General features: G+C 36.9%; 1 protein-coding gene across 4 annotated transcripts in view; it reads right to left on the bottom strand.

Annotated features, from left to right (window-relative positions):
* Slco1c1 (solute carrier organic anion transporter family member 1C1) overlaps positions 1 to 8,552 on the bottom strand; it is a 48,438-nt gene extending 39,886 nt beyond the window's left edge. The window contains exons 1-4 of one of the 4 annotated variants that reach the window (XM_033766273.1): positions 8,253 to 8,550; positions 5,304 to 5,644; positions 4,453 to 4,606; positions 3,255 to 3,396 (exon numbers count right to left, since the gene is read on the bottom strand). In XM_033766273.1, coding sequence (XP_033622164.1) covers positions 3,255 to 3,396; positions 4,453 to 4,581 — 271 coding nt within the window. In that variant the 5' untranslated portion in view covers positions 4,582 to 4,606; positions 5,304 to 5,644; positions 8,253 to 8,550. Of the gene's footprint in view, positions 1 to 3,254; positions 3,397 to 4,452; positions 4,607 to 5,303; positions 5,645 to 8,252 lie in introns of all 4 variants that reach the window. The other 3 variants (XM_010615807.2, XM_033766274.1, XM_010615799.2) reach the window with 3 other exon arrangements.
* Between the last annotated feature and the right edge of the window lie 4,085 nt (positions 8,553 to 12,637).

Below are 12,637 nucleotides of genomic sequence, written 5' to 3'. Positions count from 1 at the left end.
TTTGGTACCAGGGATTGAACTCGGGTCCTTGTGCTTGCAAGGCAGGCCACCGAACCGCTGAGCTAAATCCCCGGCCCAATTTTTGCTTCTTTTACTTACTTTCTTTCTAAAGTCTAAGGAGATGTATTTAGAAAATAAGTGGCAATGAATAATCTTTTAAAAAATTGAAGTGAATATAAAAAATGCCTACACACACCTATCATCAAAAAGAGCAACAGGTTCAGGGTATTTTACCAAACTTTAATGAATTCTCATGCTTTGTCTGTCTATACACAAATTAAAATTTTTCACATCATAGAAAAGAAAGAAAGCTACCTGAGTCATCTAATAAGATCCTTGAAAACAAATCTGGACAAAGGCAATGCAAAAAACAGTAATTAGAGCCCAAAATAAATTATGAAGATAAAGATTCTAAGCAAAATGCATTAGAAACACGATAGTTATGTATATACAAATAAATACATTTGGCCAGTGGTGGTACATACTTGTAATTCCAGCACTCTGAGAGGCCAAACTGGAGGTTTGCAAGTTTGAACCCAGCCTGGGCAAGTTAGCTAGACCTTATCTCAAAATAACAAATAAAAAAGGGGTTGGGGATACATAGCTCAGTGCAAGGCCTTGAGATCAAACCTCAGTACCATAAAAAAAAAGGAATAAAAAATAAACAAACTTAACAGCAAGTACAGTTTATTTAAGGAGTACAAGAGTATGACCAATTTTTAAAAATCTCCTGATTAAATCATTATATAAAGGACAGAAAAAAAAACAATTCCATGATTATCCTAAGAAAAATAGTAAAAGCACTCAATAATAAATCACTCATTAATACAAGAAAATATATGAGCAAATCAACTTTTAAAGGGAACATGGGGATGCGAGGAGATGCAAAAGAAGGAAAAAGAAAGAGAAGTTAAGGAATCAAGACATGATATGTATATGTACCATTTCCCATGATAAATGTATTTATTAAATATTGCAAACATGCTAGTTAAAGAGGAAGGAAAAAGAGTATCTATAAAAGTCATACAGAGAGTATACTGCTGAACAGTAAAATCATGAAGCCTATTGTGTTAAGTCAGCTACAAGAGAATAATGTCCACTGTCAGTACTGCTTTCATATAGTACTGAGGTCAATGAAATAGGGTGAGAGAAAAAATAACAGATTTAAGAATTAGAAAGAAAGGTATAAAATTGCCTTCTCTTTCAAAGAATGTGATTGTCCATTCTGCCAAAAAGTGAAATTATTAAATGTTTAAAAGAAAATACACAGAAATATTTGAAATAAAGAATACCTCGAAAATATTAGGAAATCATGATATGGGAAAACTTTTATGTTCCTGGTGACTGTCAGTTTTGGAAAACAGCTCTGTTATGAAAATATTGTTGAGGGAGAGCTTGAAATTCCTGTGTGTGGCCATTGGATGAGAATGTCAGGAGGCATCTCAGAGCAATGGGCATCATTCTACAAAAAGGAGCAGTTGAGAGTTAGAGGCTAAGGATGAAACTGGGTCCAGAATTTCAGAAGGAAGAAATACAGAAAGAAGAAAAAGAGGAAACTCCCTGGTCTGGAAATCTGTGGGTTGTAAATAACTAGAACAAACCTCTGAACTTGAGATAAGGGCTTTCAGTGAATGTAACAGAACTTTAAGCTATTTTAAGCACACAACACAGTAGGCAATTTCTACCCTTAGAATCGTCTGGGTGAATTAATATGATTTGGAAGGCAGGGTCCTTTGCCACATCCTATGAAAACTTAGTGCCCTTTATCAAATTCAGAACCTCCCATTCTTCCCTCCCCCATTCTATATGACTTGATAATCCAATAAAAAGTTTAGACTAGGTGATTTCTAGGCATCTTCAGCTCCATGATATTATAATGCAACAATCTAGACAGAGAGGAAAATCAAAGCATCAATAAGTGCATAAGAAGTCATGTATGGGATTCAGTGATGAGATGTTTCAGGACAGTATAGTCACCGGAGGACAGCATTAGCATGATCTGGGAGCACAAGAGAATGCGGACATGATTCCCTCACTACAGAATCAGCACCTGCATTTTAACAAGTCTGCCCAGTCACTTGTACAAACATTAAGGTAGGATCAGCACTGTACACAGACATCTCCTCATGATAGAACAATAAAAGATGGACTCTGAAGGCAAAAGATTACCTATTCATTCTTTTCATTTTTTCTGTAACATTCAGAGTAACAACTAAGATCAACATTACAAACTAAAAATAAAATGTTGAAGAGCTGAAAAATATTCCTGAAAGTGCATGTTAAAGCTAAATTGAAGCCGTGAGATTTTACTATACCTTATATTTGAATTTCAAATGGCAGTATGGACTACATAAGACACTATTTTGTTTACTTTGATAAAGAATTAAAACTTCTCCTTTTATCAATTAGGGAAGCAGACTAACTGGGATTATACTCTTTTAAAAAGTCCACAACAATAATTAAAATATTTTGATCTTTTCAGGTTGGAAGAGGCAGTCTACAAACAATTGCTAATCAAAAGTTCCTGTTTTCCTGTTAGTAGAATCCGTTTTCTTTTCCTTCTAGGTCACTGTATAGAAAACTCCTTTTATAGCTTAACTTATTGACTCATTGCAATAAATTTTTGTAGTGCCAATTCAAATTCTTCAAATTTCTAAAATCGAGCATAAGACTCCTGTAATCTCTTGGTCTTTTATAAAGGCACTTTCCTGTACAGTTATAACTGAAAACACCAACTAGCAATGTGATTGTCCGTTCTGCCAAAGAGTAAAATTACTAAATGTTTGCTAAAAGTATATGGAGAAATACTTGAATAAAAAAAGAATATGTGGAAAATATTAGAAAATTGTGACATGGAAAAGCTTTAAGTGGTTTCATGATTGCCATTTTTGGAAAAAGTCTTTGTTTTGAAGAATTCTTCAGGGAGATTTCCAGTTTCCTCTTATATGCATACTACATGATAATCATAGGAGATATCAGTAATACCTCACTCTCTCCTCCAGGAAATCCTCTCACTCTCTTTGGAAGCTCTGAATTGGATGAGTCATACAATAGTGACACCAGAGAAGAATATTTATTGTTGGTTATTCTGTGAAAGAAAATTACCTTCCCTGTAGCAAAAGGTCATGGCAAATTCTGTCCAAATATTTAACAGTTGGGATCCCAGCAGACAACAGAATGGAAAGCAATATTATTTTACCATGCCTAAGAGGACCTTGAGCCTAAACGTACAGCCAGGCATCCGCAATACTTACCAATTTCAAAACTCCCATCAATGACCCCTACCAGTGAGGACGGGATATCAAACCTTCTCTCTATCTGAGTGATGGTGCTCTTCAGATAGCCTTCAGCCAATGCTTTTGCAAAGTAGACAAAGGACAGGCCACCCAAAAACACCTAGAACACACAACAGGTCACAATCCGACTACGGCTCGGCACAGCTTAGTAACATACTAAGCAAATGGACGAAAGCAATGAAGAACAAGTCTGGTATCACTGAAGATTTAATTCAAGTACTATTCCAGGCCTCCTTCAAACTTAGCCTCACGGACATTTTCAAGAAATTTAAATTTTCTTAGAATTTGAAATGTATATTGATTTCCACTCAAAATGTACATTGAGTTCATGTTTCTCTTTCTTTCCTTTTCTCCAAAGAACATTCAAAGGAGTCTAGATTTAAAAGGAAGATCAGTATATAGTGAAGCAGAGAGGAAAGTGACATTGATAGATAAGAAAATGCATCAAATGAAAACAATTAGACAGACATCTGGCATCTTATCACAGTGTAATAGCCACAATTACATATTTTACAGTGATGGTATATGCAGCAGCAGGGAGCATGAAAAACTGAAAACTTGGAACTATTGTTCCTCTTATTGAACTTCATACTCATTAAACTCATACTGAAATTATCTCTCAGTAGAAAATATATTTTTGGTATCTGGCTATATATTTGGTGGATGTAGGTATGTGTCATAGCAACAGTGCATAGCCAGGCCGCCATGTACATGAAAAGAAAATGCAAGTACTTGCTGAGTGGATATTAGGTGTAAAGGAAGAAGGTTTGAGTCATACAGAAAGTGATTTAAAGAGTAACCCCATCCTCTACTGTGTAACAGCGAAAGCCACACTTTTATAAAGTGAAAATGACATGGATGGTTCATTGATAAAATGTCATATCTGCACTCAGTACAATACCTGGTACATAGAAGTTTAGTAACAGTTTCTATTATCTCTCCCCTTTGTGTTTAGGAGAGGCACTGAAATGAGTCTAGGAACATAGTTCAACCCACATGGTCAGGCAGAGATTGCTTTCATTGCCAGATAAGGTTTAGGAAACTACATGCAACTTTCACCTTTTAGAAAGGATAATAATTCTCATTTTTAACTTTATACTGAAGATATCTGAACAGAAAAACAAGGGTGCCAACACTACCTCGTTGGTTATCCTACCTTTAGTTCACTGCAGCATGACTGCCTTTCCTCTGAAGAGGGATATTCTGTTTTGACGGAAGGCCTTCCACCAGGTTGCACTGGGTTTTTGCAGAAAAACTGGATGTTTTCTTTGGATGAAGCATCCATTTTGAAAATGTTCCTTGACTCTGATCTGTAAGAGTGGTAAAGACAGTAAAAAATTAATTTACATCTGTACAAATTATTAAGTAGTATTTTATTTTGTAGCAGACTCCAATTCTATAGACAGAATGTCAAGAAGCTACCTTCTGTTACACAGTAAATTGGCAAATCTTTTCAATTAAAATCAAACAGGATATTTGATTAATCCTTCCATTGGGAATTTGCAGCCAGCATTCTTTCTCAATCTCTCCACTGTAAGATTCATTTTAGCAAGAACAGGTTTAAATGTTGCCTTCGGAATAAATAATGAGGCAGAATTTTGCTAACTTTGTGGTCTTGCCAGATTAAACTAGGAGCAAGAAGTAAAGACAGAAAAGGAATTCAACCATCAAATATTGATTCATTACCATGAAGCCTGCAAAGCCTTTAAACCTATCTAAGAATAAATACAGGAGGTTGTCACCTATCATAGATCCCTAAAGCACCTTCCAACTCCTGCAGCATCCCAAGTAAGGTCTAACTATGGTAATAGTAGAGGAGTCCAATTTATATATTACTTTAGTTCAGTAAAGAAGAAAAATTTGTGCTTTGGTCTTAGACTTAATTCAGATGAAAGTACAGTCTTGGGTCCACCTTAAAAGTAAGAAAGATGGTCCCCATTCCCTCCCTGGATTCCCACTGTCCCCCGACCCTTTTGTCTGGACCAGACCCTGGACAGTATCACATACTCTGTTTCTCCCTGTCCACATTAATGTTCATAATCCTGTTCCCCTCCTCTTCAGGGCTCCATGTAGCTCAGTGCCTGCTGGTTCAGCTAATCTATGTCAAGGGACATAAGAAATAAAATAACTTCTGGATCTCCCCAGTGACTACTCAGTGATGCAATTGTACATGAACAGAGATCTTCCATTTCTGCACCCTAAACAAATGACATCTGGAGTAGTGTTTCATGTATGGTGGTAAAAATTCAGGCTTGTTCTGCTTATCTATGTATGATCTTCATTTAATTCCATGCTTCGTCTATGTTTACTAAACCTTCATTCTTTGAATTCACAGATGGTATCTCCAACTGAAAAAAAATTAAGTAATAGTAGTATAAACATTTTATTTCAAATATATAACAACATCAGAAGACCTAAACAATTTCCAAGTCTAGTGGATTCTTTCAGGGAGTCAAAGATGAGTAGAGAAAGGGTAGGGAAAAAGTTTGGGTTTTTAAAAAAACTATTATTAAACTTACAGAGTTTTATTTCATAAATATGCATAATTTCGATTTTTAAAAACTAGGCAAAGGAAATAACAGTGAGTGAAACAAAAAATATAAAACCAAAATGCTAAAACTATGCTCTAAACAAAGACATGGGCAGATGATATATCAATAATGCTTTATCAAGGGATGTCCTGGCAAGAAAAAAAAAGCAGATAATAGACACATGACCATTGACTACATTCCCATCACAAAGCTAACTTATCCTGATAATCTCACACTGATGGCACAAAAAGCAAAACGTCAGAAGCCCATAGATTATAAAATCCCAATGAAAATGATAGCAAATCCAAATTAATTAACTAGTATTTTAAAATTAGGGTTATCCTAAAGATTTTAACCAAAACTAGTAAACTTTATTCACTAATTAATCACATGAAGAATTTAAAACTACAAAATGATAACTTATCAGTAGATGCAAAAATATTTAATCAGAGGCAACATCCATTCTTGATTTAGTAATTAAAACAAATTTTAAGAAACTAAGAATAGAGATTCATCTGTACAGTATCTGATAAAAGAGCCAACTTCACATATGCACTGAATCACTGATTATTTTCTCAGGATAATTTTTCCTAGACTAATAAAAATGGAGATTTCAAAAACACTCAGTTATACAAGGTTAAGAAGATTTCTTTTCCGTGAAACTACCCAGAGTTTGTAATTGAACTCCAGAGATTCATGACTTATCATGAAAAAAAGTTAAAAAAAACAAGTGACCTAAACGTAGGCTTCAGAAAATTTATAAGCAGAAAATTAACACGTCTCTTTGTTATCACTGCATATGATTTTTCAAAAAAACATTTGTATATTTTCTAATTTTTCTACATTGAACATGCATTTCTTCTGTGAAAAATAGTTTCATATGAAAGGTAAAAAATACCACCAAGGACAAATGTAGAAAACAGAGAGATTTTACTATATAAAATATGTATTAAGTGTACAGCTAAAAATTTAATTCCCCTTCAAGGATTAGCTTTCTAACTCAAACTACCTTACTGCTTTAAGAGCTCAGATATCAGATAGCTCCCCGTGAATCAGAATATTAAAACCAAAATTCAAAGAGCAAATGTTTACTAATATTCTACCATTTAAACTAAATGTATCTTTAAGGGTGAACTCCAGAAGGTTTAAAATGTTAAAGTTTAAATGTTGAAGGTTTAAATGTTAAAATATTTTAAAATATTTAAAAACTTGAGACATGAAAGCACATAAAACATTTTCCTATATTTGGAAGCCTTGATACAAAAATTACTCTAAGTGGAATCCAGAGGCAATAGCAGAAGGGCACTGTAGTGACCTCAGTTAATGCTATACTGAGGTAAAAGAGCACCCAGTTTAAAATACTGATCCTTCTGCTGGAAACATAATGCCATCTGGATGGCTAAAGTGCAAGTCATTATGAGAACAGTAATGTTCCAAGGAGCCACACCTTGTGAGCAGGGACCTTTTAACCCTTGAAAACAGGAGGTGAAGAGCTCAATGAAATGAACACAAAAATCTGAGGCATGCACTTGCACAAGAAGGGCTGGCTAACAGTTATTTAGAAGGACTTACACCTGCCACATCCTCTATTGCTCTGGGGCCACCTGACTCAATTCCTCCAAGAAAAGACATATGGCAAAGTTTTCATTCAGCACTCTCAGGTGAGACTCAATTTATTCTGGTGGCCAAAGTAAAGCAAGCCAAGCAGTTTTTCTTTATTTTAGTTTGGGAGAAAAATGAGGTCTTGGTTCACACAGGTTGAAAAGTCAATCCTGCAGTCTTACGTGGGGGCTGAGGAGGCTGTGGTTGGATGACACAAATACTCAGAAGCATTGTGACTGAGATTCACTCCAGCCATCCGCCTCCAAGGAAGCTACAGGTGAAGGCAAGGAGGCAGCCTCTCCCTTCCCTCCTGACATCAGACCTCTGGACCAGCCTGGCTCTGGACACTTCCTTTTGAAAGGTGTAAAACATCACTCCATTGTCACTGCTAAGAGGAGTGTGCATAGTGTGGAAAGGTGAGCCCTCCCCCTTACAAATCTATGAGTGTCAGATTCGGATTTAGTAAACACTGTTTTTAAACCAATGTGTGGTGTGTGTGTGTGTATTTATAAACCTTCAATCTACCCAACAAGTTTGGCACTATAATCCCCGTTTGCAAGGATTCAAAACAGGTAAGTAACTTGTCAAACTACATAACAACAAGCATCAGAGTCTAAATTTGAATCCCAGTTGGGGTTTTTCTGACTTCTCCAACCAGTCTCCCTCCTACTACCACCAAACTATCAAGGGACTTATTAGCTCTCATTGAGAAGGGCTAGGGATAAACCACAAGTAGTACAGAAATGAAGGGTTCATTAGCTTCTCTCCTGGGAAAACCCGGCATAATGCTCACAAAATTCAAAAGAAGAGAACCAGATCTTACCTGGAGGTGGAGGTCAAAGAGCCTGTTCCTATCAATGAACTCAACAAGAGGCTGAACCACACACCACAGACTGAAAGAGGAAACAGGGAAATTCCACAGCAGTTTTGGGCAGTTCTGCCAGGTCAGGAGAGGCTGAGTGAACATGGACAGAGCACATTAGGGAAGAGAAAAGATGCAGGGCATGGTCTCAACCCTGGGCAATCTCTCCTCTTTCGTCTTTCCAACTGGCCTCTTTTTTCTGGCAGTCTGCAGAGAACTGGCCACGCTGGCAAGGCCACTGACGTGCATCTCAGCTCTCAGGGCACAGAGAAAGCCGTACCCTTTGAGCCATTTCTTTGCAATGTGCTGCAAGTTTAAGGCCACACGTGATAAAGCTTTCTTTATGGGAGAGAGTGAAAAAGAAAAGACCACTTGTGATCTTACTTGCTGATTCCCAGAAAACACAACTCCACAGGGGGCGCAGGGTGAGGGAACAGAAGCCAGAGGGAGGACGGAAGCTTGCAACAAAGCTCCCTCCTTCTCCTTCCAAGAAGTTTGCGAGCCAGCCATTCCTCAGGGACGTCACTGGGATCCTTGTTTTGTTTGTTTGTTTGTTTTTATTTAAAAAGGCTCTCTGGCAAAATTGCTGCACGGTTTCCTTTCTCACGGGGATTCTACAATCTGTAGGGACCAGGTATCAGGTCAAGTTCAAAGCTCTACAGAACTTGCTCCAGAAGGAGTTAATCCCCAAAGAGATGTGATCAGTTGTCACATCCATGATTTCTATGAGCCTTGAAATTAGAAAAACAATGATTCTTTGGCATTCGGCTGTTTATTCTACTTAAGTCCAAAGACAGAGAACTCCTTACACTGAGAAATTCTAAAATTCTAATACTTTTTGCAAGGAACAATTTTAGTAAACTTTGAACAGTATTAGTTTGCGTTTGGTTCCTACCACAAATGAATTTGACACCAGCATCATCCAAGGTTCAGCCTGTCCTTAAATGCCTGTGACTCTGATTTGGTCATTTAATTTTACTGAAACTCAAATTCTTTCTTTGTAAAACAAATTTTGTTGCCTTTAAAAAAGAAGACAGGGCCGGGGATTTAGCTCAACGGTTCAGTGGCCTGCCTTGCAAGCACAAGGACCTGAGTTCAATCCCCGGTACCAAAAAAAAAGAAGACAAATATTTACCGGGTTGTTTTAAAGATTAAATTATGTCACGTATTCAAAAGCACATTGCAAATCACCAAGCACTAAATGATCAGAAGGTATCATTATTACTTAGGTAGTCTCAGCTCACATATAATCAAGATATTTAATTAAAATTTTTATTAGTACATTTTACTGCAAAAGAATAAAAGAGGAAGCAAGGAAAATTTGGCTTATTTGAAATCTTACAATGAGGAGGAATGGAGGGAGGGCAGGGGTGTGGGGAAAAAATGAGAAACAAGACCTGTCATGTAAAGGTACAAGATCCCAAAGATGAGTGTAATGGTATTGTATACCTAAAATGTACCAATAAGCTCAATGAGAAAAAAATAAAAATAAAAAAATATTACAACTAGGCAATGTCATATCTAAACTCTGGAAGACCAAGTATTTAATTTTAGCACTCAAGCCGGGCTTTGCCTGCAGAAACAGGGAGCAAACAGCTCTGAGCAGTGTCGTATTCAGTGTGTGTGTCCATGTGGCCGTTGGTGAATTAAAGGGAAGATAGCATCCGTGAGTCAAAAGAGTAAAGGGTCTCTTTTTCCTAACCAAGACATTTAATTTGTCCTTGTAAATGTAATTCGGTTCATTTTCATCTTGCTCAAATTCTCTCTATAACATGATTTCTTCATTCACTTCTAGAGGCCCTCATTAATGTTTCTACTGTGAATGCACCTAATGCTTATTTTGCATGATATTCAGAGCTCCTTATACACAGCCTTGCACTGGATTGTACCATACCTCAGCCTCTCATTGCTGCTCTAGACTAGGAGTCAGGAGAATTTTCCTATGCAGCTTTCTGGGGCCACGTGATCTCTGTGACAGCCACTTGTTGGAGGAATTGAACCTTAGACTAAATATAAATGAGTGACTTTCCTAAGTCTGAAGCCACAAAGTCAGGGCGTAAAACCACAGAATTATACTGTCTCACACTTTGGAGGCGTTAAGTCCAAAATTAAGGCACGAGTAGAACCATACTCCCTCTAAATCTGTACTTCCCTCTTCTGCTTCCTAGTGTCTGCTTAAAATCCTTGTCATTGTTTGGCTTATAGATGCATCGCCCCAAGATCTCCCTCCACACAGCCATCTTCTTTGTGTTTTTGTGCTTAAAAGGACACTACATGAGCCGGGGATTTAGCTCAGGGGTTCCGCCGCCCGCCTCGCAAGTGCAAGGACCTGAGTTCGATTGCTGGTACCAAAAAAAAAAAAAAAAAAAAAGAGAGAGAGAGAAAAAAAGGACACTATTGGATTAGGGCTCACCCCAATGACCTCTTCTCAGCTTGATGATCTGTGTAAAGGCACTATTTTCAAATACGTTCATAAGTACAGGAAATTAGAACTACAGCATATTAGGGAACGAGGGATCATAATTCAATCCACAATACTAATGTTCTCATTTCCCTTCTTATTGGACTTGTATCAAGCAATCATTTTTAATCATGTTCTGCTGTACATCTTCAGTTCTATCGTTCTTTATATTTGTTGTTCTTTCTTGGTGAAACTCACCCAAGACAATTTTTCTGTCTAAGCTATGTTTGTATCCACACTGATTTTAAATGACTGGAGAACAAGTCCCTGAGATGTCCTCAGGGTTTACTTTATATTTATGGTCAGTATCCTTACTGGGCCAGTACAGTTGACAGCATCTCTCCACAGCCCAACCACTTTTCCTCTTTCCTGAATAACTGCTAAGATCTTTAACATTTCTTTTTTCTACCCCTTTAGCTGATGATCTCATTTAAGGAGTTCAATGATAATATAATAATTATATATATAATTTGCCTTTCTTCCAGCCCTGAGGGATGCACAGCCCCTAAGTCCATGCCCAACCTTGAGTCTGTACCTTCTCATGTAAAATTACTTTCCTCCAGTTCTTCGTCTATCAAGTCCTATCAGCTTTTCTCTCCACCACCCTATAGTGACTGTTTTCACCAATAAGGTCAAAGATGTTCACATTAATAAACCTGTGATGACTTGCCAGACCCGTTTTAATTTTCTGTTACAAATCATGCTCTTTTCTTTGATCCATTTTCCCCAAAACATTTTTTCATGCTGGGTTACAAGACAATATACTCCCTTAATTTTTTTCTACTTCAGTGGTCATTTGGTCTTAGTCTTCATTGCTGGAAAATCCTCAGAATATCTTCTGTACTCTACCCTTTAATGACCTCATCCAGTTTCATGGCTTTAAACATCAACTCTGATATAAGGAAAGCTGTGTGATTCCAAATTTGAACTAAGAGGTTTTCAATCTGAAAAAAAAGTACATGTAGGTAAACACACACACATACACACACACACAGTGTGTGTGTGTATGTGTGTGTGTGTGAACACCTTTCTCCTAGTTCTCTCTATTGAGAAAGCCCAGAAGCAATGACCAACTAAGTAGCAACATATGTGACTAGCAATGAATTGTGGTTTACGAATAACATAAATAAAGAAGTCATGGATCCCTGACATGTGACCGATCCCTGGTTTGGGTCTGAAATATCTTGTCAAAGAAAAAAAAAATCTAAGAGTCTATGAAAAAGAGATTGAGTCAATAGGACTCAGGAGCCAACTCAAACAAGCTTCTTCCAGTGGAATATAGAAAATTTGAGCAGGAATAACAGTAAATGATTGAAACATACAAAATATTAAAATCCATGAATTCACAACATCACTATAAAAGATCACCTGGTCTGTCATCTTTGACTAAATAACTTGAATACATTTATAACTAGTGGTAGTTAAGGGAAAATTATGCATTTATATGCCCTTCCTGTACAACATATTAATTAGTCAATAAACAAATTTTATGTAAGTATTACAAGTAAATGAAAAGGGATGCAAAATGGCAATATCATAATTTCCAAACCCCTAATGAATACATCTAGATGATGGTCTTCAATTATCAATAATATCACATGAAAAATACAATAGCCATTTCTGAACATCTTGATGGTACTCAAAAGCTTGAAACTTTTTCTTTCAAGCAGTCCTTCCTCCTCATTCCCAAACAAAATATACCCTCTGACTGGACCTAAATTCCAGTTCATTAGAAATACAGGGAAAAAGAAAATGTGCTAAAGGATTCTATAAAAACGCAATTAGAAAAGTCCAAATAGAGAATGTCATTAGGACAAGCAATCTATTTTTTCCCCAAACAAAAAGATGGGAGGGTGGGGAGGGAGAGGAGAGGGAGGGGGGAGGG

This window comes from Fukomys damarensis, unplaced genomic scaffold (assembly GCF_012274545.1).
Source record: "Fukomys damarensis isolate Sample0158 unplaced genomic scaffold, DMR_v1.0_HiC HiC_scaffold_19, whole genome shotgun sequence".
In the NCBI taxonomy this organism is placed as follows: Eukaryota; Metazoa; Chordata; class Mammalia; order Rodentia; family Bathyergidae; genus Fukomys; species Fukomys damarensis.
The sequence above is the reverse complement of the archived record's forward strand: the minus strand, read 5'-3'. Positions and strand labels throughout refer to the sequence as shown.